Raw genomic sequence first — 26733 nt, forward strand, 5'->3', positions numbered from 1 at the left:
ATGATAGGGGTCCAAAGAGTATGCCAATACCTGAGATAAAGATGAGAGGATAACTCATCAGTAAAACCATGATTGACAGGGCTTCAACATTAGCTTCCACACTTAAGGAGGCACTCTACTACAAGAAGGGTTTGGGCACTTGGAAGAGATGAAGGACCATCCTATGGAGGCTTGGCACAGAGGAACGAAAAGAGAGAGAGAGAGAGAAGAAGGGAAGAGAGAGACGTCTAGAGAGAGAAAGATGGACGTCTAGAGATAGAGAGGTTAGGAGAAAACTTCAATATTATTCCATTGCATTAAAGGAGAACCCCAAACCTATATTTATAGATGAGTGGTCTGTGATAGAGTCCCTACTTAATCATATAAAGCATAGAGTCCTATTGTAAAATAAGAACTAGACTAGAGAGAGATTCTAGGGTCTTACTTCTGTCATAACTCTTATTATAATTAAAAGTCCTAATTAAAACCAATTTCAAAAGACCTTATTAGACTATCCTTAATCACCTTCCTAGAAGGTGGAATAATCCTCTAGAGAGGTGGGGACGTTCCACCTTGGACTTCTTAATTAATGCCCTCTCATGTGGCCCCCGTCGACCGACTCTCCCTGCTTCAGGCATAGACAAGTGTCATGCTCTTTTTTCTTCTGGTACAAACATGTGTCCATTGACTTTTTCACATGTGAAGATGACACCTCAGCGTCACATCACCCTAATGGGTCCCACCTAGGCCTGGACGACCGTCTAAGCCTGCGGAGAAAGGTGTGTGGATCCCGGAGCTCGGATCTGCACTATCTTTTGAAATTTGGGCGGTAACACCAACCATAAATATCTAGCATAATATATATTACAAAGAAGATATTTGCAAATAAAGTCATGCCAATAACAATTTGAACAAAAAAAACAACAATAAGAATAAAATCAATCAAATAAGGATTGAAGATCATGAAATAAACCTGAATGAAGTTATGGAGAGAATGTTCACTATGTTTGACACATGTTTTGTGTAGAGGAAGTGTCATTGCATGTCTGGGGCAATGTTGTTTTGATATTACATGACTCGGGCACTCTTTATCAGATAGCTATATCTATATCTGACATCTTGGTGACACCAGAACAGACACCAGTTCTCCGTGAATATTATTGGATACAGTATTTTTTAGTTCATGAGTTCCCAGTATTCCTTGAAAAAAAACCAGTGCGGAATATTTTGAGACACTTATATCGGTCCCTTGTCCTACCACTACAGTCATCCTGACCACATGTTTTACTTTTTGGTTTTTGTTTTCTATTTGTGGTTATTGAGCCATACATATTGTGGTTAATTTCGTTGGTGCTTTTTGGTGTTTTACTTTTGAAAGCATATATTCATACCTTTTATGTAATCATAAAATGAATAACTGTCGAGAAAGTGCTAGTGATTTAGTTTTGGTCTCTTTCTCTCTCTCTCTATATGTATGTATGTGTGTACTTCTAAAGCTTTAGCATGTCTGACACTCTGCTGTGGTCAACACTAACAGTCTAACACCCATATCTGTGTCTAGGTAGCAGAAATTTGACACGTAGACACAGGAATGTAGGTGTTAAATAAGAGTCACTTGTGACAGGAGTTTGCACTGGAGATGTACTTTTGTGGTTGAATGGTACAACTGTTTCCTGAAGTACCACTGTACCATTGTTAATTCCTACATAATTATGATGTCAAGATCAAATCTTATATTACATCTTTTATATCAACTAAATGGACAATTGTCGTATGGTAACTTCATCTAATATTTTTGTGGCAAAACTATATCACTTGTTGTCTACTTCAATATGCTGACAGTTATTTTTGTTATAATATGGTTGTTTCTGCAGGCATTACTGTATGCTGACCCATTTGATGTTGAATCACAGAAAAAAATTGAAGCTCTAATCCAGCAGGTTTTCATTTGTTGAGAATTTCAGTTGATTAAATCAATGCTATTTAATGATGGGAAGTTTGTAGTTCTTCCTATATCCGTCTCTGTATTTCTTTGAGGATATCTACATGGAAGTTGTTCATATCAAGGACCAGTTTGCATGTGGTGCATTTAGAGGAAGTTGTCCTGTACATGATGAACTGAACATGATATTCTGATTACATTTAGCTTTAACTGCTATATATTTCAATAATCTTGGTGTACAGTTTAGCTTGACTTCTTTATTTCAAGTCTTCTACTCTTCTGATATTGGAGATATCCGCAACCTACCTTGTGTAGCTAGAGAACCAAGAAACAGCAGAACCACTGTAAATAAATGGACCCTGAGCCTTTTCTTGCATCTATAATTAGTTGGACTTGTTAGAAGCCTTTCAAATTTATGTGTGATGAGTTCTGTCCTGGTCAATGCAGCATTTTGAACCTTTTCTGTTAAAACTACTTCATCTGAATATGTGATTGAAAATGGTATGAGTGTATTGGGTGCTGAGTAGAAGTTTGTCTGCCAAGTGTTTTACAGAATGTCGTGGCGTTGCACAAATGAATTGGTTTTCCTTGCAACCCTGAGGATTGTTATTTACGTGATTAATGGTGACTTTTTCATTGAGGCATAAGGAAAATGTAAATAGAGCCTAATTTCCATTTTAATAAAGAATATAGTGATGTAAACATGTCAGATCAGTTAGGGCGTATGCTTTCTTGAATGCGGCCTAATTGGATGTTGCCAAAATAGATTCATGGTCAGATTCACATTTGGATGGACAAAGCTATTACTGAATGCATATCTGACTAGCTCAAATAGCTTACTGGATATAGCTTTTATTGGGATTATTCAATGGAGTGTATATAGCGATAGCACCAGACAGCTGGGTGCCCAGTACTCGAGGTGGAGATAGATGGCCAGCACAATTGTTTACAGGTGGGGGATAAAGATCCCTATACAGCTGGGTTATTTAGAGGTTTATTACTAATAAGGCTATTGTTTTAAAACTATTCGTGTTGATATTTCTTGTTGCACTACTATATGGGGTTAACCCACCATGTGGTTGTTAAAGAAGAATGTTGACAAGTTGGGGCCGGTTGGCCCAAGTTTACAAATTTTGGTATACTGATGATTGTGAGAAGGTTAGGCTGTTCGGAATTGGATATGGATTCAGAAGTAATACTATGTACGAGTGTTGTGAAAAGCGTTGAGGCGTAGCGAGGCGCTCCACCAAAATCTGAGGCGAGGCGTAAAGCGTAAGCCTCAAAAAAAAAAAATTTAAACTTAAAAAAAACTATAAAAAATATCTAAAGTTATAAATAAATAAAAAATTCTTTATTGATGAAGCAACAACCAACAAGAAATAATAAATCTCAAATAAATACTGAAAAAATATGAGATTAGCATGTAAATAAATACTGAAAAAATATGAGATTAACATGTAAAAGTAACATTAATGCAACAATCTATGTAAGTATCTAAAAAATAAAACATGGACATTCATTAAATAAAAAATTAACATTAACAACTAAATGCATCTTAGCATTAACAATACCATGTCATAATTAGAAAATGTAAACATTAGAAACCAAAATTCTCTTCAATTAAAATGATCTCTTGCCGCATTTGCAGAAAAAAAAAACAGAGCTAAAAAAACATCTATTGAGAACATTGCATCTATGCAGAAATCATTATTAAAATCTGATAAGTGAAAATCAATATTAAAAGTATATCATGTCATTAATATTGTGATCTATGAAGAAAATTCAGGTCATTTGACAACACCTTAGAATGATTTTCATTCAAACAATAAATAACATCCAAACGTTGATATTAATGTCCAAACAAATATTCTAAATCTTATAGACCATTTAGATTATTCTGTATAAGGAGGAAAGAGGATAAAGACATAGCACAATATAATTTAATGCAACAAGAGAGCATCCAATGAACAAATTTTTGTTTTTTTCAACAAGGGAACATCCAATGAAAATAAAATGCTAATACAAATACAGCAAGGGAACAGAAAGTAGAACAATACAACAATTTACTGTTTGCACATGCTAATAAAAACCATTCATTATAAATGAAATGCAAACGACACTCATTTCAACAATATAAAAACAAATCAGGAAACAAGAAACCAGCTAAGGTTTTTCAACAGACACTATATGGGATGTTCATCGCATGGATGAATGGCATCAGGTTGACCTCTACCATCGAAAGTAGAGGTCACGTGTGGGCTGCAAAATTCATCAAATGTTGCAACGAATGGTCTGCAAGAACTCACGCGTGGGCTGGACCTGCTAAAAGCATCCACGCTCATCTAAAGGAGATGGGACACTGCACTAGACATGCCTGTGATAGCACGCTAACAGCACAACAGTTGCAGAGTTGCTGATTTTCGCAGACACTCGTTGAAAGGGGGGGGGGGAAGAGCATCAACGATTGAGAGAGAGGGGGGAAAGAGCACACCTGACCTTCGAGAGAGGGAGAGGGAGCCGGCTCAGTGGTGGCAGTGGTGGCGACGTGGGTAGGTGAGGAGAGGGAAGCTTGAGCAGGACAAGAGAGGGAAGCGCGAGCTGGAGATCGAGCAGGCGAAGGAGGAGCGTGAAAATACCTTTTTAAAACTGTGTGAAAACCCCTAATTTCTGGTCAAATGGGGACTTTGACCCTCATTTGACCAAAAAATTTGAAGCGTATATGCCTTGGCTTGAGGCGCGCCTCGCCCTGAGGCGTGCGCCTCAAGGCGTATGAGGCGCACGCCTCGAGCCTTTTGCGTTTTATATGTGCGCCTCAAGGCAAAAAGCCCCTCGCCTCGAGGCGAGGCACACTTTTTGCGCCTTGAGGCGCATTTTTAATAACACTGCTATGTACTAAATCTGAATCTCGGTATTAATTGAAGATGGTTTCACAAGACAAGAATACAAAGGATGAGATCACAAGCTTAAAGTTGTGGTCGTTAGCTATCCAGAGTTTGATTACCAAATGCCCTGATGAAATTTTAGAGTTCTTTAAAACATAAAAGAAATATGAAAAAAAAGTTCAATGGATAATATATACGAATTGTGAAAAGAGTAATTGTGAACTTTTGTGGTCACCAACAAATCACAGAATGATATGTTGATGAATTTGAATCATAAAAAATAAGTAATCACCAATTTGTTTCTGATTTTCTTCCACTGAAATGCGACTTTCTTTTCCTAAGTAACACTATTTTTAAAATGCCATCACTTTAGGTTACTTCAGTCATTTCAACCAGTTGAATTCCGCTAATGTGAATATAAAGGGTTTAAAGTAACCCATATATTATCATGGTATTTAGTTTTTTATTTTTCTATGTTTTGTAATGAAAAAAAAAAGATACAATAGAATGCTTCTTATGGGCTTACAAGAGCACAAGAACAAGGACCACTTATAGGTCAATACACAAACACATACAATCGACCCACTAAGGGGCAAAAACACAAGTAAAAATATAAATCTTTATTAGAGAGCAAAATGCTTGAGGAAACATTGCATTACAAAGGGAAAAAACCAATGGTGGAGTGACGGTTATTTGGGTCACCTCCCTAGTCAGAGTCAGTATAAGCAATTAATTTTAATTCAGAAGAAGAGGATAAGAATACTCCCTTGTTTAGTGTGCCATTTATGTATCTCACAATCCTCAAGATTGCATTCATGTGATCTGATGTTGGTGCATGTTGAAACTGACTTGCAGTATAAACTGCATGAGAGATATCTGGTCTAGTAATACTCAGATACATCAAAGATCCCACAAGCTGTCTGTAAGGGGTGAGATCGGAGAGAGGAATACCATCATCAATCTTTATTTTGGCTCCTACTATAGCAGGAGTTTCACAAACCTTATCATCCGTAATACCTGACTTGTCAATAATCTCAGAGGCAAGCTTAGTTTGAGATAAAAAATACCATCTATGAGAGTATGCTACTTCAATACCCAAAAAATAAGTTAGAAATCACAAATCAAACATTTCAAACCTATCCTTCAAAATTGATTTTATGCTTTTAACACCTTTAGAATCACTTTCGGTTATAAGCATATCATCCACATATAAGCGCATAATGACAATCCCTGCATTGGTTTTTCTAACAAATAAGGCAGTGTCAGTGAAACATAAAGAAAAACCATTTTGTAACATTACGAAGTTAAATCTATCATACCAAGCCTTGAGGGCTTGTTTTAAACCATAAAGTGCTTTTCGAAGACGAAACACTTTCCCTTTGAGAATCTCAATTCCTGGTGGAGCATCCATATATACCTCTTCATTCAAATCACCATTAAGGAAGACGTTTTTAACATCCATTTGATCAATGTTTCATTTGTTGATTGCGTCAAAGGTAATGAGACATCAGACAGTGACCATTCGGGCCATAGGGGCAAAAGTTTTTTCATAGTCAATCCCGTATTCTTGACTATATCCCTTTGCAACTAATATATCTCAAGAGATCCATCGCTCTTAGTTTTTATCTTAAATACTCATCTACACCCTATTGCTTTCTTACCCTTAGGAAGATCTTGAAACTCCAAGTCTTTGCCCTATTGAGAGCTGAAAGCTCACATTCCATTGCTTTCAGCCATTCAACATTCTTTTTGGCTTCTTCGAAGTTTCTGGGTTATATATAAGAATGAATGGCGCTAAGGCATGCTCTATGTTTAAGAGTAAACGAATCATATGAAATAAACCTAGAAGGCATCTTTCTACTTCTCTCAGTTCTTCATAGGTTTTCATCATTTATTGAATTGGACCCACTAGGTTCACTGAATTTTTCAATTGCACTCCTAAAACTGTTTCTATGCTTTAGGAGATAGGTGAAATTTTCAATGGTCCTTCATTTCTATGTTGAGAGATAGGTGGATGGGAAGTGCCATCTTCTTTATCATTGACGTCATTATGAATGAAATCATCATCACTATTATCATTATCATCATCATGTGCTAACATTTCAAATAAAAAAGAGTAATCCATGTTTTCTTCAAAGGGTTCACTCCTTTCAAAACCATTAACATTTTCCAGAAAACTCACATTTCTGGAAACATATAGCTTGTCATTCTTAATATCATAACAACGAAACCCTTTTTGGGTTTCGAAATATCCAAGAAAAGCGTAGGCAATGGCTTTTGGTGAAAGCTTATCGTTCTTGTCAGTAAGAACGAAACATTTACAACCGAAAATTCTCAACTGACTATAGTCGGGTTCTTTGATATACAAATTTTCAAAAGGCGAGATATTGTTCAAGTTTTTAGAAGGTAGCTGATTTATCAGATAGACAAATGCTAAAGCCGCTTCAGACCAAAAACCTTCTGGGATGTTTTGAGAAACAAGTAATGTTCGAGTTGCCTCTATTATATGTTTATGCTTTCTTTCGTCTAATCCATTTTGGTGAGGGGTTTTCGGACAAGATCTTTGGTGAAGAATACCATGACTTTCAAGATAATTTTTGAATTCACTTGAAAGGTATTCTCCAGTTGAGTCAATTCTAAAAAAATTTAGATTCCGTGTTCCAGCTGAGACAATATCTCGTGTAGTCGTCAACAAAAATGACATAATATGCAAAGCCTCATTTTGATAGAACGGGTGCCGGTCCCCATACATCCGAATGGATAATTTCAAAAGGTCTTTTTGTAAACATATATCTTTAACAAAAAGGCAATTTTTTCATTTTCTTAAGAATACAGTCGTTACAAGTGAAATCACTTTTGCATAGACTTTTAAAAAAAGATAAATGAGAATTTTTTGCAATATTTGGATGTCCAAGTCTCTTGTGCCGCACATTAATATTCTTTTGTTGGACAACATTACAAAACGGGTTCTTTGAAATTTGAAGAAATTCGACATAGTATAGATCGCCCTTCCTAGAGCCTTCCTCAATCAATCTCCTGGACCGGCGATCCTGTATCCAACATTTGTTAGATGAAAACTTTATATCACGCTTATGATCCGAGAGTTGAGAAACGAAAATCAAATTTAAGTTTAATTTGGGTATAAATCTAATTTTTGGAATAAAGAACCCTTGCTTTTCAAAATTTCCTATTCCTTTTACTTTAAAAGATGTTCCATCCGCGGTTGAAACAAAAGATGGAGAGGGATTTTTTGAGTATTCGGAAAAAGAACTAAAACTTGGGGTCATGTGAAAAGAAGCATCCGAATCTAAAAGCTAAGAAGTCTTATCGGGAGGAGAGGAGGTTGACATGGCGGCTCCAAAAATGGCCCATTTTAGAAGAGGTTGAAGTGCATCCACGATTTGTTGCAATGAGAGAGCTCCATTTGAAGATGGCGAACACTCTTCCTTTTGAGGGTGGGATGTAGTAGTCATGGCAAGTAACTTTTTCCACTTTGGGCAAATAGGCTTGATATGCCTTGGTTCCTTACAAAAATGGCATAAAAGCTTGCTATAATCCTTCTTCCCTCATTGACCTATTGAGTTTTGATTCTTGAAGTGAAGAGGCTTATAGGTCCTTAAGTTGCTCCTCGGTCTTGAGACGTCATTAAGTGTTCCATTTTCTTCATTATTGGAAGGTGTAGCTAGAACACTTGAGTTGTTCTTGCTTATACCCATACGAATCTCTTCCCCACTTAGTTTAGTAATTACATCTTCAAGAGAGGGGGACGTGAAGGCGGATAAAAGAGAAGACCGGATTTGTTCGAATTCAGGCCTAAGCCCATTCAAAAAATTAAAAAATCTATCTTCTTCTAATTGTTTATGACGAAGCTCTATGGCTTCTCCACTCCACTTGGGTTCGAGCATAGCAAGCTCATCCCAAATAGAAGAGAGTTCAGCAAAATACTCCTTTATAGTCATCTCTCTTTGATGAAGAGTTAGCGCCCTCTTTTGGAGGTAATATTTATGGGACAAGTCCCTAGAGGTGTACATCTTCTCAAGGTACTCCCACGCTTGAGAAACCCTCTTAAAATTGATAATATTGGCGTTAATTCTTGTTTTTACGGATGAGAAAATCCATGAGAGGATTTTAAAATTCCTCATCTCCCATTTTTCATGCTTTTTGGTGTAGTCTTCAAGAGCCTTGGCTCTTTCTTCGCCTTCAAGGATTTTTATTTCTCCTTTCTTCATCAAGGTTATCTTTGACTCTAGTTCGGGAATCGAGCCTTGAACATAGCCCTAAAGCCCTTTCCCTTTGATATGAGCCTCCATGTTTCCGGCCCAAACGTGATAGTTGGACCCATTGAGTTTGATTGAGTTTGAAGTCAAGAGAAAAATGAGTCTTTTTCACCCATTAGAGAGGAGAGATGATGAAAAAAAATACGTACCATAAAGGATTTTTAGACCTTTCTTGATAGAAGAGTCTTCTAAAATATTGGATGAACAAGCGGATCCACTCCAATCACCGAAAAATTAAAGGCATGCTTTTCGAGGCACCCCAAAAAGTGAGAATCCACACGATCTTTCTTTCTCCAACCTTGCTCTTATACCATGTGAAGAATCCTTGCAAACAATCAAGTTTTCAAATAACTTGATACTTCAAATACTAAGACACAAAATAAATGCATAGTGTTTATAAGCTTTACGCAACAAAAGAAGTGCAATAAATGCACAATGTTTATAAGCTTTTCACCACAAAAGAAATGCAATAAATGCACAGTGTTTATAAGGTTAAGGAGCCAACTCCTTACTCTAATACTTGCGTTCAATGGGCTCACATAGCCCATATTTATAAGCACACTTAAAGAGCCATTGGGCCAACGACTCTTATTAAAGACTTTGGGAATCAGCGCAACGTCTATCTTTTTAAACAGTATACAACAGTCAGTGGCTGACTGTTGTACCCTGTATACAGTCAACCACTGACTGTGTACAAAAATATTACATAAAAGAACAAAAATAAGAAATAAAAAAAATTACAAAAATAAGAAAAAATAAAAAGGAGGAATTACAATCATATTAAAAAACATGAATATGCGTAAAATATGGAAATGACTAAAATACCCTTATAGCTAATACATTGTCTTATGAATTACAATTTAACATGCGTATATATGTAATGTATATATACATTATATATATATATATGATATAACCATATATATAATATATATACCAAGTACAATATCTTAACACGTGTTAGTGTTGGCTGCAGGTCATGAGACAACCAACACATTATCCTTGGATTCCTTGGGCTTGTACATGGTCTTCAATCTAGTATCTTCCGTACATAATTCGGACAAGACTTCATGTAGTGGTAGATGCTCATGTTTCTCATGATGAATAATGGTGACCCTTGTTTGAATTTGGGTCTAAGGTATTGCATAAATTCAAGATTTGCTCTTCTAAGATTTGTTTTTTTACTTCAGTCGAGCATCATTGGGTGTGTCCCAAATAGGCTCAAATTTAGCCATTTGGTCCCGAAGACTTTTTAAAGATCCATAGTATTCCTGCACACTTTTGTCACTTTGTTTACAATTATGGATCTTATGTATTTTCCATTTATGAGCTTCATCTCTTTGGGTACATGTTTGTTTGATAAAAGTCGAAGCCTCATCCACTCTTTCAAACTCTAAAATGTTTTCACATGGTTCCTCACACATGCTTCCCATGAAAAAGAGAGCACTTTAGCACAACCTACTTCCCATGCTTTATAGGTATTTTTGTAGTTCAAGATCTCTCTCTCTCTCTCTCTTCCTTTAAGAGCCTCCTCTTTAGTCCTACTATCTTCTACCGCAACAACTTTGGTAAGAATGAGTTGAGGTTCTGCAGTAGAACCATAAACCAAGTGTCATAACTCTTTTTCCACTAGGATTCTTTTTACCGTAGTGGCCTACATGTTGTAGTTGGTCCCATCAAATTTGATGAGAACCAGTCACAACCTTCTTGTCAGCCATATAAGCAAAGAGAAAAAAAGAAAGAAACCGAGAATACAAGAGGGAGAAGACAAGAAAAGAAGAAAAAGTTGAATAAGGTTGATGGCACACTTCCCGAAGCAATGAACCAACACTCCTATCTTTACGGCCCACCATGAAATCTTCAAATACAAGTTATAATAAGAGAGCACAAAGGTGTTAGAAAACAAAGGGTTCGATAGTGAACCCATAAATGCACACTTAAGGTGCAAATACACAAACCCACTAAGGGGCAACCAAAAGCACATAAAGTGCTAAACCCACAAAGGGGTTAAGCCAAAAGGCTAAAAGAATATTTCTTTATTATGAGAAATAGGGTAAAAACCCTTTTACAATGGAGCTAAAGCTCCCACAAGAATAATATGAAATACAAGAGTAAGTCCCCTATTTATAACACAAAAGAGAGGTAAGGAGGGGCTCCTCTCATAGACGTTGGAGCCTCTCCAACGATCACAATTGTGACCGTTGGAGGGGCCCAATTTCTCTAAGAGAGAGGGTCCCCAATGTACTTTGAGAAGCACGAGAATAAAAAAATAAAAATCATATTCGTTAGATAGAATATGCGTAAAATTAAGTGAAATGACTAAACTACCCTTATGGCTAATAATAGAGAAATATATATTATATATATAATTAGGTAGATACATATACATATGTACCATATATGTATATGTATCATCCTTTATATATATATAATATATATATATATATATATATATGATTACAATGATTGAAGAATACATTTTAACACCCCCCTCAAACTTTGCGTGGGGGAACGAAAATATTGAAGAATACAAGATGAAGAATCTCAAGGCTTCAAGAGTCTTCATTAAGGATGCCATTGGAATTTGCAAATGTCTTCCTCCAATTGCCTTTAATGGTGAGCACCTTCCATGATCTATCCAAGGTACTTATTTCCATCTTATCTTCAAGATCTTGTGGAACAAACCAAGAAAACGTCCAAGTAAAAGATATCTTTGCACTTTAATCAAGTGGAATATTTCAAATAAGATGAATCAATCAAAACCATATCATAATTGTGCAAAAAGATATTCTATGCATAATAAAGGCATAATTATTTTATTTAAAGCACAAGATCCGTCAGGACAAGATAATTACTTATGCATGCAAAAATGTTTTTAGAAGACCAACTTTTAAAGACATATCCTTGAAAATAAGTAAAACTGAGAAAATTTTAGAGTGTACGCGGAAATGTATAATAAGAATGCTTAATGCATTCACATGGTCCAATAATGAACAAACAAGAAACCACAATGAGGAATATCAAAATAGTCCATGAAGGGACAACATAAAGAGCCTTCAAAGAGGCAATAGAAAATATATGAATCTTAATTGAGTGATTGATTAAAAAGCCATTGTGAGCATATGCATACAATATCATGTAATGAAATGGATAAACACTGAAAGAGTCATTAATGAACATGCTTCAATCATACTTTAAGCAAGTATATTACCTGAACTTACAAGATGAGAAAAACAAGTGTTATTGAATTGAGCAATTCTCTTGAAGGGGATTTCACAAAGGAAATGCTCAAGAGCATATGGTAAAAGAGAGTGTATAAAACACAAGAGTTCAAAAGTTTTAGGTTCACTTATGAGACAAAACAATCAAAATATATTCTTTGATTAAAAAAACATGTGCACATAGCAATTGTGCTATTAAATGAACATGAATTAGAAAATCTCATATCAAAGCCAAATTTCAAATTCCCATAAATATGAAATTTTGTAAATATCAACAATAGTTCATCCGCTACAAGCAATCACCTTATTAGATCTCCCAAACCCACAAATCAAGTGTATAAGCAACTAAAATAAGAACATAAATATAATGCCTACCAAAAGGGCCAAAGACACACAAAGGTGTGCATAAACATCTCTTGTCTACATATAATAATACTTGAAATGAGTGTATCGGTGACTAGAACAAGAGTACAAATGCCAACATGGACTAAAAACCACACGTAAAAATGTGAATAAACAACTCTTGTCTACATATAATGACACTCTAAATCAAGTATGTTCAGCTACTAGAACAAGAGCACAAAGACAACCATGGGCTAAAACACACACGAATGTGTGACTAAACATCTCTTGTCTATATAAAATGACACTTGAAATGTGTGTATCAACGACTAGAACAAGGACACAAAAGTCAACCATGGGTTAACATCACACTCAATGGTGTGAAACAACAAACCATGTTTACATATAATGACACTCAAAACAAGTGTGTTCAGCTACTAGATCAAGAGATCAAAGCTAACAATGTGGTGTGAACAACATTTCTTGTCTACATAAGATGACACTTAGATAAAGGGCATAAAAGGAGAATAAACTTGAGGTAAGAAAGCTTGTAATGGAAATACAATTAAAGAACATCAATTTTTCAATATACCTTAAGACACTATGGTTTCAAACCTTAGACATCTATCATAGGTATACATAATTAAAAGCATCCATAAGATCAATGGTCAAAAAACAAATGAGTGACACACTCATAATCAGAGATCACAAAAAAGTCATTTAGAGTCAAACTACAAGTTGATAGTCTAAAATGACATAACACAGGTGCACATAACTCACCTCAACAAACATCTCTGATATAACAATAACAAGGCCAAAAAGGATTGATGCATTATATAACTTGTGATGAACAACATAAGAGTGCCATAAAAGGCAAAAAATACGCTTTAAAAAACAACATTCTTTTGAATACGCAATTCTATATGAAAAAACCATTTTGGGATAATCAAGACTAAAACCAAGCTTTAATATTCCTTGATTGTAATGAGATATGCGAAAAAAAAATGCTATAAGCACTTACAATGTCCTACAATGGACAAATAAAAGAGTCAATACCCAAGTCCACTAAAGGACAATACGTACACAAGCCTTGAGAAAGACACTAAAATATAAAAGCTTCTTTTAAAGAGTATTCAAACAAGCACTAATACTCTCACAAAAGATGTGCACAAAGGCACTCAAACAATACTTGAACAAATACGCACAAAGGAGTAAAAATAAGCAAACATGCACAAAGGCATGTATCTATTGAAAGAGGGCAATGCTTGAGTCTCTCAAGCTTTAATTATGCAATTATATTTTCAATTCAATGTAAGAAAATGAGGACATATTACGGCTAACGTAGGCATCTTTTAATAGAAGTAATATATAATCAAGAGGTTTGGAAATCTCATGTGAAAAATACAAACAAACAAGTTTATAAACTTGCACCATTAAAAGAAAATCCAAACTAATGAAATCTTTTATACCAAAAGATCTTATTATGCAATAAATACAATATGGAATTTTAACACTTACCACAAAAGCTTTTAAAGATTCTTTAAATAAACCAAAAACATTGAAGGACCTTTACAATCCTTCTTTTCACAAAGATCGCGGAATTCTCACAAATAGTTATCATTAACAAGAACCACTTAGGGTTCATACAAAAAAATGAAAGACTTAATTCAAATGTGAGAAATTTACATTCAAGAATTACCAAATTCATATATCAAATTTTCGCATAAAGTGCACTTAGACACACAAACAAGAGAGGATCTAAAAAAAATTAGGTTTCATATGAGAGTCAAGAGTATTAAGCAAAAGCCAATAATACTCATTTAGCAAGAAAACATATATAATTTTAGAAGTTGACTTATAAGTCAATCATGAAACAACTATGTAAAAATCATCAATCTTACATTATTGAAGACAATTTTGAAAAACATAAATTACTATTATATGTGATGGGTAATTGATGAATGCGTAGAGAAGTATGTGAATTATCACAATCCTTCATATACTAAAATCTTCAATCTCAACCAAACTTTCTTTAAGAGCTTCCTACACATATAAAAGTTTTTTATTACAACCATGTGTGTTCATTCATGTAAAAATCTCTATATAAAACAAATATGTGTATAAACACAATTCTAAAAACAAGAAGTGTGCACAAGGGCACAAGGAGAACTCTCACAAGTGCACAAAGGCATGGAAAAAATGAACTTCAAGCTTTTAATACTTGAAGTCAACATAAAAATAGAAAACTCCTAAAGCCATACACGTATTTAAGTAGGATTGACATTAAATTTTTAAAAAAACATGATATAAGACCCATTTTTGAGCAATCATATATCTTAGAAAACAAACAAGTTTACCAATTTTAAAAAGAAAAATTTAAAAACATGCGAACAAGTGAAATGTGATGCGAAAAGAAAGGGTTCTCAAGTACCACAAACACTAAAATGTGCAAAATACATGCAAGAAAATAGTTTTATAATGCATAATACTTTAAGAAAAAGAGATGCATACCGAATAGCTTCAAGAAAGAAAAAAAAGAAATGAATACTTCACCATTTTTTGAAGTTTCTTGAGCGTCACGCTTTCCGATGCATCAAAAGACAACCCGATCATGACCTAGCTCTGATACCATGTTAGAAAACAAAGAGTTCGATAATGAACCCATAAATACACACTTAAGGTGCAAATACACAAACCCACTAAGGGGCAACCAAAAGCACATAAAGTGCTAAACCCATAAACCCACAAAGGGGTTAAGCCAAAAGGCTAATTTTTTTTTATTATGAAAAATAGGGTAAAAACCCTTTTACAATGGAGCTAAAGCTCCCACAAGAATAATATGAAGTCCTCTATTTATAACACAAAAGAGAGGTAAGGAGGGACTCCTCTCATAGACGTTGGAGCCCCTCCAACAGTCACAATTGTGACCGTTGGAGGGGCCCAACGTCTCTAAGAGAGGTCCCCCCAATGTACTTTGAGAAGTACGAGAAAAATAAAAAAATAAAAAGATTACTGTCATATTCGTTAGATAGAATATGCGTAAAATTAAGCGAAATGATTAAACTACCCCTATGGCTAATAATAGAGAAATATATATTTTATATATATAATTAGGTAGATACATATACATATGTACCATATATGTATATGTATCATCCTTTATATATATATAAAATATATATATGATTACAATGATTGAAGAATACATTTTAACAAAAGGCTGTGATACCATGTAACGAAAAAGGAGAAAAACATACAATATAATGCCTCCTATGGGCTTACAAGAGCACAAGAACAAGGATCACTTATGGGTCAATACACAAACACATACAATCAACCCACTAAGGGGCAAGAACACAAGTAAAAATATAAATCTTTATTAGAGAACAAAATGAAAGCATTGCATTACAAAGGGAAAGAACCTCTTCATATAGAGGTTTGAGGGCTCAAAGAGCCATTTGGGAGCACCCTAACGGCTAGAAATAGAGCCGTTGGGGAGCTCCCAATGACTCTATGCCCTTTGTCCTAAATGCTTGCAATCAAAAGCTGAAAATACAAAAAAGAAAAATTTAAATAAAATAAATGTAAAAGACAAATGTGCCCCTAATGGGCACAACCTATTACACAAGGGGGAAAAACCAAAATACCTCTAATGGGTATTGCCTATTACAAACATATAATATATATATATATATATACATACATATATATTATTGTGTATATAGCCCTTGGGAGTGGGGAAGCGCATTTCGGAAGCGCGAAACGTTGCACTTCCGAAATGTGTTGAGAAGCGCACCAAAAAAATGGGAAGCACGCTTCCCCCTTTTTTCAGTTTTTTTGTATTTTTATTTATTTATTATTTATTTTCCTTTTTTTTTGCTCCCCCCTCACTTCCTAGGTCTCTTCCGGTTTGCTTCCTAAGTCGGTTCCGAGACGATTCCTGGTTTGCTTCTACGTCGTCCCACGCTTCCCACTTTCTAAAATTTTGAAAGTGCCTCGCTTCCCGCTTCCGCTTCCGCTTCCCACTCCCGCTTCCTCGACTGGCAACTCTGGTATATATATGTACATACACATATAAACACGTATATATAACTAAATATATATACTTATATTCTTAACATGTTTAAATGCAATGTTTTTCTAATCCTTATTTCTCATACATAGATACATACATACATACATACATGTGCCTGTAGCTGCAATTACATGTTCTATCTGTTCAAATCTACTGGTTTTTTCTTCCAGGTACTAAATTATGGTTATCAAAGTTCATGCATCTCATGATCCATAACACTATTTTTGCAATGTTAAAGTTTGTAGCTGTTTATCAGTGTATATGCAGAATTCATCTGAACTGCTGGTAATAACTTGATTTACTAATTTGGACTTGCCTGCCTTTTCGCATGCAGAGAGGAATTGACGAGAATTGGGAGGCTGCACTTGAGCATAATCCGGAGGCTTTTGCACGGGTGGTATGTAGTCTAAGAACAATCTTAACAAATTTCTATATCCAATTTTTCTCTAAATACTTGGTTTTTAAACTTTTATCCCTTCAGGTTATGTTGTATGTGGATATGGAAGTCAATGGTGTGCCACTGAAGGTATTGAGTAGGGAAAGTACTTCATTTTTTCTTGATTAGACAAAGCATTATCTTGTGTACATTTATTTTATTCTTGATAGAGATGTATAAGTTGGAAGCAATGTTTGAGTGATTTATATGGGCTCTGCTTCTGATGGGAGTTCTTTGTAATTTAATAACTCTATCATTATTTGCATCAGTGTAATTGATTCTTGTTATGCTAATTTTATTTATGTGTATCTGTTTCTTTCACATGCATATTCATGCCTTCTTTTAATACTTCAAGCTTATTGCTCTCTTTTATAGGCATTTGTGGACAGCGGAGCCCAATCGACAATAATATCTAAAAGTTGTGCAGAGCGTTGTGGGTATGTACTGTGACTAAAATTGCATGCAGCACATGTTAAATTTTCTTTCCTTGCTAAATGGAATTTCTGTGTTCAGTTACCTGTGTAGTAGGATACTGTGTTTTTAATTTTTTCATAAGGTTAACATAGTGAATTTGCATATTAAGAAAAGTGTATGCATCAAGTCCATTTAATCAATGAGCCTGGTTTAAGAACTTCAAAAAATATATATAAGCTCGATTATGAAAAGTGTTAGGCAAGATGGAAAGGTTAGGGATTAAGGATACTTCTGAAGTTTAATCTACATGATATAACTCACACTGCAAACTTGGGGCTTAGCAAAAAAGTCTACAGTAAAATGCTCACAAAAACACAGTAGAGGGTCTGCAGTTAACCCCCTTCACCCCAATACTTATCTCCAGTGTCACAGTTCATGTGTTAGCATGCCTTGTTTTCTTTCATTGAATATAACATTGGAAACTTTGACAGAATATACCCTTTGTTATGTATTTTCTCGCATATTCTGTTTCTTGGATTGCTCAAGGTAACATCATATTCTATTAACTTCATTACTATCTATTTCTTAGTGGATTTGTTTTGATATAGTTAATAACTTATGATGTTTATGTCTCACAACTCCGAAAGTAGGCGCAATTTGATACCTTTATGGTAATGAAATTCTGATCTTTTTGCCAAACTGTTTTCTTGTTATCTGGTGGAAAGTAACATTTTTCAGTAAGATGCCTTGGCTAACTTTTCTTTGTTAGTTGATGTCACCAATAAAAATACTCTTCTGCTTTGTCTGTGATAACTTTCTTGCAGGCTATTGAGGCTTTTAGATCAGCGTTATAAGGGCATTGCTCATGGGGTTGGTCAGACAGAGATACTTGGTCGAATACATGTGGCGCCAATTAAGGTAACCACTGAATTTACTATGATTGATTGTATGCCTTTTCCAACAGATTATGAAGCTTGCATTGTATGTCTATGGGTTTTATTGAAAGAGGGCACTAAGCCAAAATCTGAATCGGTATATATAGGAAAAAGCATTCTGTTAGTGTTTATGAAGCTTGCATTGTATATGTCCTGGAGTTATAATAAGAGGGCACTAGGTCAAGATGTGAAGCAGTATGTATAGGAAAAGACATTCTATCAAGTGCTGACTGCCTGTCATTTTTAATTGAATGTCAACTCTGCTCCTGTAGAGGTGCTGTATTAGGTGCTTCATTGTGTACTGAATATGCTTGAACTTGACAGATTGGACATGTGTTTTATCCTTGCTCATTCATGGTGCTAGATGCTCCTAACATGGAGTTTCTCTTTGGGCTTGATATGCTCCGGAAGCACCAGGTAAGTTGCTTGGCATCATTCATAGCATCTGATATAACAAGTGTCAAACCTTCTAAATTTATTTCTACTTCCGTTAACACTGATATATTTGCTTTAAAAATTTAATAATTACTATCATGCAGTGCACAATTGATTTGAATGAGAATGTCTTAAGAGTTGGGGGAGGAGAGGTTTCAGTCCCTTTTCTGCAAGGTCTATATCTAAATTCATGTAGTTCTCTGATTTTTGTGTGTGTGTGTGTGTGCATGCCTATTCCAGAGACAGTTTTAGTAGGTTAACACCATCTAATTATGATTAACTAAATTCCATTCTCTGGGTTGAAAATCTCTTATGTTCAGACATTTATTGCCTACTTAAGAGCATTTTTTTTATTGTTTTAGAGAAAGACATTCCATCTCATTTTCTTGATGAAGAAAGATACTTAAAACAGCAGCCTTTAAGCACATCTTCAGTTCCTGTAAGTAATATAAAGATGATAACTGTTTAATTTTTCTTTTTCTTTTCTTTTTGTAATATGTGATTCCTATTTTCATAAAATTTAGATGCCTGCTCTAATAAAGATAGCCCATGGGTCATTTTTTTTGTGTTATCTGCTCCTTGAATCTTTTGCAGGGAACATCAAGTGGAACACCAAAAAGTGATCACAACCCAACCACACCATCGAGGAGTAATGCTTCTGGTTAGTTTCTAACATGCCACTGTCCTATCCTATGAAACCTAATTTCAACTTCATTTATTAATCCCATCAGGTGCCTGTTTGCATGCACACATACACAAACACACATAACCTCTGAAAATAAATAAGAGATGCTGTGTTGTACTATCGGCTGCATTCAACTGCCCATCACCTTAGAAAAAAGATTTTTCTAGAGAAAGTTGCAAAAACCGGTAGGTCCAAAATCGGTCAGAAATCCTTAAAGAGCAAATTCAACCTCTTATGAATAAGAACCAGATTAGTCATATTTATACGTTTCAAGAGAAGGAAACCTTTTTAAAAAGTAAGCTTTCACAGCTCGTTATACGTCTCTAAACGCCATGTCACAGTAGTTCTGGTAAAAGCATGCAGGAAAGCATTTGGACTTGGGGCTTTGTCACCATCTACTTGGAAGACAACATTCTCCATTTCAACATCTTCTATCAGCTGAAGCAGCATATGGTTTTCCTCCCCGCTAACCACCATCTCGAGATACCTGCAAGCTTTGTCTCATGGTCAGGAATGCCAGAAAACAAGGCTTTAAAGAAGCAGCTTCTTGAGTTTTTTTCTACCTCTTGATTCTTGGTTTTGGATTCATCCTCTCGTCAAAGAAATTTCATTAACTTTCTATGGACTATGTATGCTTTACTAGCAACATGAATGAAGGTCATGTTCTGGTGTCCCTCTTTGAACCAAGTGCTATTGGATTTTTTATGCCAATAAGATTGTTCCATCCCTAAAAATTTGTTGAGTTGACCTCGACTCACCATAGTCCAGGGTGTCTGATTGCTCGATGTTTGAATATAAACATTCGGCTTTGGACTGAGTTGATTTGGTCAAAGCTATGTCACATAGGTGCGGGTGCGGATGCGGGTGCGGATGCGGGTGCGGATACGGGTGCGGGTGCGACGATGCGGCACTTTAAAAAACTTGGGTGCAGGGGTGCAGGGAGGGTATATATATATAAATATTTTTTAACAGATTTAAGTTAACACTACATGTATCTGTGTGCATTTATGTATTTTTATATATAATATAGATAAAAATGGACTTGATTAGGGTTAACTGAATCTACTTTTAGAGAGAAATGGACCTCAGTGTGGTGGACTTCACCTAACACAAAGGAAGCTGTGTCCAACTGTCGCACCTGCCTAGGTGCGGGTGCGACGCGTGTGCGGTGCCCTGTTAGAAGAGTCCGTGTGACATAGGGTCAAAGATTGAAACAAACTCATTGTGGTTTCATTTAGACATTTTTCTCTTTACTTCAATTACCTGAAGAGCCACGCAACATCGGAGGACCAAGGGGGTACTGTAGTGTGTATAAATAAATAAATTATATATAGGCTTAATATCTGCTGCTATTGAAGGCGCTGTACTATTGAGCTGGAAATCGTAGGTTCAACCTTTATCAACACAATCTAGCCGCATAGATGTGTTCGTCATGGTTTGTTTGCTGCATATCAAACCTTGGATCAAAAATATGATTTTTGGAGTCATGAAATTGTAGTGCATTGTGAGCGATTGATTTTTGAAGCCCCTAAAATTCCTGCTTACATGTCATAATCATAGGATTCAAAACTCATTTTCTATTGCACAAACTTTGTTGATCATATTCATGAGGTCCGATCTACTAAAAAAGAAATCTAAAAAATATGAAAACAAGGTGATTAGCTCCATGCCTTCGATGACACCAATATATATATATATATATATATATATGAGAAGGGGGATGGTCTACCCCTGTTATCCCCTTCAAAATCTGTGTGTTAGATATGCTTTTTGGCAAATCTAATGGTATAGATGTTATCATGATTGAAAACATATGATTAGACTTTTGGACCAAAGTTTTTTGATGTAGAGGTTAGATTTTATAACAGAAATTTTCACAAATTTCAGTACTGCTGATTTTTGGATCCTTGTAAAGTCCTATCTACACATTAAAAAAGTTTGATCCAAGACTATTTATATGTTTTCAACCATGGAGATCACATCCATATGTTCAGATTTGTCAAAAAACATATCTAACATGCACATTGTGAAGAGGACAGGGGCTGGACCATACTCCCCCCTTCTCTATATATAAAGTTTGATGCAAAATTCATTTACTTTATAAGAATTCAAGAACGACATCAAGATGAATGTAATGCATGGTTGAGAGAGAGAGAGCGAGGTTTTCATAATGACTATCTGCTTGCCAACTCATTGCATCATTTATTACTTATTACATTTTCTACTCTGTTGACAGGAACCCGAAGAAACGTTAGTACCCAGGTAACATGCTCTACTGATGTCCTTTATTACATTTCCAGTCTTTATAAGATTTGAGTACTTAGAGTTCATAATTTTGTTCTATGGATTGCTTCCTCCCTCCTCTCATCTCATGCTCAGTAAGTTCTGGAAAAACTGGACTAGATGGCTCTTTTGTTCTCTTTTGGATATAATGCCCTGAAAGAGATGATTGGATTTCCTCTTTTCCATTTTTTTAATCATTGTAACGTCCATATCATGGTTTCACAAAAATTGAAGGGATGAACCTTAAGACTAGCAAGAATTCATGCTTTTGGCAACAAATTCACACATGAAATCTTTGAAATGCTTCAGTCCTGTGAATTATTTTGGTCTCTGAGGTTCATTTTTCAGGGGCTAGAATATAATTTCAGACTTCGGGATGTAACCAATAAAACCATTTTCTCTTTTCTATTGTATTTTCACTTTTGATCGTTACACCATACAGTTGGTTTTCTGCTAACACATCAGTTGTTACTTTGGGATTTTGCCCTTTTAATCACTTAATTTGAGCATGGATCTTCTCGAATAACTTGCGGTCTGTTACATTTGCATCTGCTGGTGAAATTTCCTTAGAACATATGATTACTGTTTTTTATCTCCACATTGACGCAGGGGGCTGAGTACGAAGCCAAAGTCACTCAGCTTATGGATCTGGGTTTCAATCGTGAAGCAGTAATACAAGCCCTCACTTTTGCTAATGGCAATGTAGAACAGGCAGCTGGGTTTCTATTTTCAGGTTGATACCATGATTCCACTGATTTCCACTGGATGGTTGTCATCATCATTGTTCATTAATATAACATTATTAAATTAGCATGATTACTGAGACTTCATTTTCTCAGATCAGTTTCATGAAATTGTTAATCATTTTCAAGTGTCATCTTATCGTTTGATGCATAAATTTCTGAATAGTAACATTGACATGGAGTTACAAAAAGTTTCGAATGCACATGGGCAATACATATCTAGCAAATTTATGCTACTGAAGTTCGTTTGCAGCAGAAACAATGTTAGACTGGATCTGGGGGTGTTCCAATTTTTGTAAAATCAACTACCCGGATCAAATTGGACCAGGTTTTGGTGCCACTAAAAGTCAAACCAGTCATCGAACATCAAATCTTTGTACCCTCTCTTTTGTGGTGGTTTCTATCGTGAAAAAATCAATTGTGATGGTCCCTTGGACTTCATGTAATTTAGCAAATAGGTGTGCATATGGATGGAATTTAAATGCGCAATTTAAACATAAGGTTTAAATTCATATCTAAATCTGAACTAGATGCCAAGAGGGGTTGGCGTAGTGGGATGTGACCTAGACTGCTAGGCAGGTTGTCTAGGTTCAAATCCCGTGGGCGTCACTCTTTGTGTAAGCCGAAGTGTGGCGACTCCCTGAGGGAAATGGGTAGTCCATGGAGTTTTACGCTGCCAGGACAGCGACCCTAAGAAGGCTGGCAGAGCCAACACGGTTAGGTCTCTGATCGTGGAGGTGGTTTCTGTGTAAATATAAAAAATCAGAACTAGACATGAAGAAGTTGAATCAGGTCTAATAATTTTTTTTTTAATGATGAAACTGGGGGATTAAGCCCCCCTTCATTTTCCATTAGACATGCCCTACTGTTAGCTATAAAATCAGGCAATTATTCAACCACCCACATTAGTGGGGTTGGAGCTTGCAATTTCTCATCATATGGTGGCTTGCACAAATTGCTGCTACCAAAGAGATGGAGCCCGGGTTGGTATTCGGTGAGAATGGGTTGAAATCATGACTTACTAATTGTGTCCTAACCAGATCCAAGGGGTTTTCGCAGTGGGATAGGGCCAGACTGTTTGATGGACAGTCTGGGTTCAAATCCCATAGGGGTCACCCCCGGTTAAGCCGAAGCTTGGTGACTTCCTGGGGTTGAGGGGTAAGCCTTCTCAGTTACGCTAACATGGACAGCAACCATAGTATGGCAGGCTGAGCCAACACAGTTAGGTCTCTGTGCCTGGAGCGGTTTCTCCGAGTAAAACAAATAGTGTGACCTAACCATACGGCTATCTCATTCATGATTCAACTGCCAGTAACAAGTGCAGTTAACTGTACCCCAAGCTAGGGGTGGATATCGAGATGGCCACGTCACATAACTGACCCCAATTACAGCCCGATAAAGAGCTTGACAGGCCAAACTCATATTCAGCCCTGAGCCCGACAAGGTCATAATCAGGCTCGGGTCAGACCCTTTAGGCCCAATTCAGTAACCGAGCTGGCCTTGTCAAGCCTATATATGTTTCATATGTGCCGGGTCAGAAATGGGTCTCGTTACTGGATACAATTATTAATAAAAAACTATTTCATATGGACAAATCAAACTATTTGCTGCAGTCAGGGCTGGGCTACAAAAATGGCTAAAAATCAATTTCATATGGAATCAGGGCTGGGCTAGGACTGGGCTTTAAATTTTTTTTTTTAACTGGGCAGCGAGGTAGGACTGGGCTACAACCCAATTCTGACCCCCCCCCCCCCCCTCCGCCTATGCCCACCGCCCATGTCCAAGATGGTTAAGTTCATTGATTTTTAAATTGATTCAACAAGTTTTCGCATATTTCCTGTATAAGTTTAACAGAAGATCAAGTATCAAACTTAGGAAGCGAACATACTTCATTATGTTTTAGTAATGCTACTTATTTTTTTTATAGGCGAGAGTAAATAATATAGAAGAGTTTCAAGTGAGGAGGAGTCACCCTGTAGCAGAGACAAAAGACTACCCTGAATCATGCCCTCAAACAAAGAAAGGAATCCTGGAATGACAATAAGACGACAACCAATTCCATTGCCTCTGACCTGATCTTTAGTATAGACTTGTGACAGTCCGAGAGAGTTGCAGTAGCCTCCAACTCATTAGCCAAAACCCCTGCTTGTCATGGCTACCCAAGCCACAAAAATTCTACATTGCAAACTTCACATTGCAAACTTCACAATTTACTTGATATATCAAAATTATCCGAGCTTTCTTCAGAAATCAATTTTCTCAGAATAGTTTTCCTTTTCAAATATTTGTCTAAGTCTAGATTCACAATTTTTCAAGTTTCAATATTTTTCAATTTCAGAGTTCAAATTCAGGGAAATCAACTTTCTCAGAATTATTTGAACTTTCTTCAAAATCGATTTTATCAAAACATCAGGATTTCTTCAGAAATCATTTTTTTTTTCTTCAAAATATCTCCCAGATGTGATTCACGATTTTCAAAGTGTCCTCTTTTTCTAAGAATTTATAAGTCCAACCCCAACAATCCCTTAAAATCAATGTGCCTTGGCCATCTCCTTGTGCATCAGTGAATGCTTCAATTTCATTTTCTCGGATCCAAATATAGACCCATATCAATAAACATCATAAATTAAGAATTTGATTCAGAAAGATAGATCAATTCTCAAAACATGCCAAAACCTTATATGTGAATGCTTATGTTTAGATATGAAATCCAAACAAGACCCAAGATGGATCTCACATAAGAGAATAAAGATTTTGGATCCATTTGAATCCAAACCACACTCCATGCAATTATATATATAGGAGTGAGTTGGATCCAATTGGACCCAACCCAATCTTTTGAACAACCCCTTAAATCACCCCTTTTTAATAAAGAGATGGAGGTTTGGATCAAGGTTGGATCCAATTTGATCCAACCCGAAACTAAACCACCCAGTCGATACCCCAACCATCGCCCCACGAATTCTATTTTAAACCCCCCAACCCCCTAAGATTTTAATTATAAACATTACCTCTCCCCTCTGTTTTGTTGGATGAAAGAGGTCCTAACGTCCTCCTCCTCCTCTGCACCCAGTCAGGCACCAGCCTGTGCCTCCCACCTCCACCAGTGATGACCCACGGCACCACCCTCCACCAGATGATGCAGCCAGCTTCAGTTTGATTGCCTTCAAAATCTCTCTTAGTGTTTTTCCCGCATCAAACAGATTGGGTTTCGACCGAGGATCAAGATCCGGCATATGAATTTGGGCATCATTGTCCATAACCTGGCCTTCAGCTGGTTGGGTCTGGGTAACCAAATCCACATCTCCAATGCATCATGGGTTCGCCCGCACGTAAGGAATTAAAATTGGAGCTTCTTTATGACATACACTATTTTTTCTGACACGTTATTACTGGTCTGCATGGTGGAGATTGAATGGTCATCTAGGCCTGGCAGCTGCCTCAGGGAAGTTACCATTCTATAAATTGAGCAAATATGCATGAGGTCCCTCCTCTCATTTTCCAAGATATATTAAAAAGCTTTCTCTGCTCCCTAACCCTAACCGAATCTTGTAAAGCCTCCCCCATTATTGCATTGGGAAGCATGATTGACTCCAAATCAATATGATGCTCTGTCATGGAGGAAAATGTGTTTGCATGTCCCTCAATTGATGAGCCCACTGAGGCTTCCAGGTTTAAACACCATCCTTGACACGAGCGGCTAAAGGGCGGTGGTGACGGCTGGCCGGAAAAGTTTATATAACGGCACTTAGAACACTTCCAGTCGCCAGAGACTGGCTTCATCCCTTCCTGCAAACTTTTCCTCCTACGATCTTGCTCGACCATTTTTTTAGATTTGTAGACATTCCACTCTTCCTAATTGTGATTAACAATCGGTTGCTGACTGCAATGATCCTTGCTAAACCAGCACCAACAGCAAGATTTCATATCCAGCCTGTTAAAAGGAAGCGCAGGATCGATGGTCCCACCATCCTGGGCTGTGGGGAGGTCTTGCAGAAATACTCTTCATCAGCTTCTCAAGTTTAGACCAATATCTAAGAAATGGATTTTCGGGTGTTTTAAATACAGACTTTTTCTCTATATC

General features: G+C 36.4%; 1 protein-coding gene across 1 annotated transcript in view; it reads left to right on the top strand.

Annotated features, from left to right (window-relative positions):
- Positions 1-22890, top strand: part of DDI1 (ubiquitin family protein) — a 45404-nt gene extending 22514 nt beyond the window's left edge. Inside the window, exons 6-16 of the mRNA XM_089992485.1 lie at positions 1854-1919; positions 17053-17115; positions 17200-17244; positions 17530-17591; positions 18393-18486; positions 18828-18920; positions 19043-19112; positions 19301-19377; positions 19533-19599; positions 21860-21885; positions 22516-22890. Coding sequence (XP_089848611.1) covers positions 1854-1919; positions 17053-17115; positions 17200-17244; positions 17530-17591; positions 18393-18486; positions 18828-18920; positions 19043-19112; positions 19301-19377; positions 19533-19599; positions 21860-21885; positions 22516-22644 — 792 coding nt within the window. The 3' untranslated portion in view covers positions 22645-22890. The remainder of the gene's footprint in view (positions 1-1853; positions 1920-17052; positions 17116-17199; positions 17245-17529; positions 17592-18392; positions 18487-18827; positions 18921-19042; positions 19113-19300; positions 19378-19532; positions 19600-21859; positions 21886-22515) is intronic.
- Positions 22891-26733: the final 3843 nt, after the last annotated feature.

This window comes from Nuphar pumila, chromosome 16 (assembly GCF_984573655.1).
Source record: "Nuphar pumila chromosome 16, dmNupPumi1.hap1.1, whole genome shotgun sequence".
In the NCBI taxonomy this organism is placed as follows: Eukaryota; Viridiplantae; Streptophyta; class Magnoliopsida; order Nymphaeales; family Nymphaeaceae; genus Nuphar; species Nuphar pumila.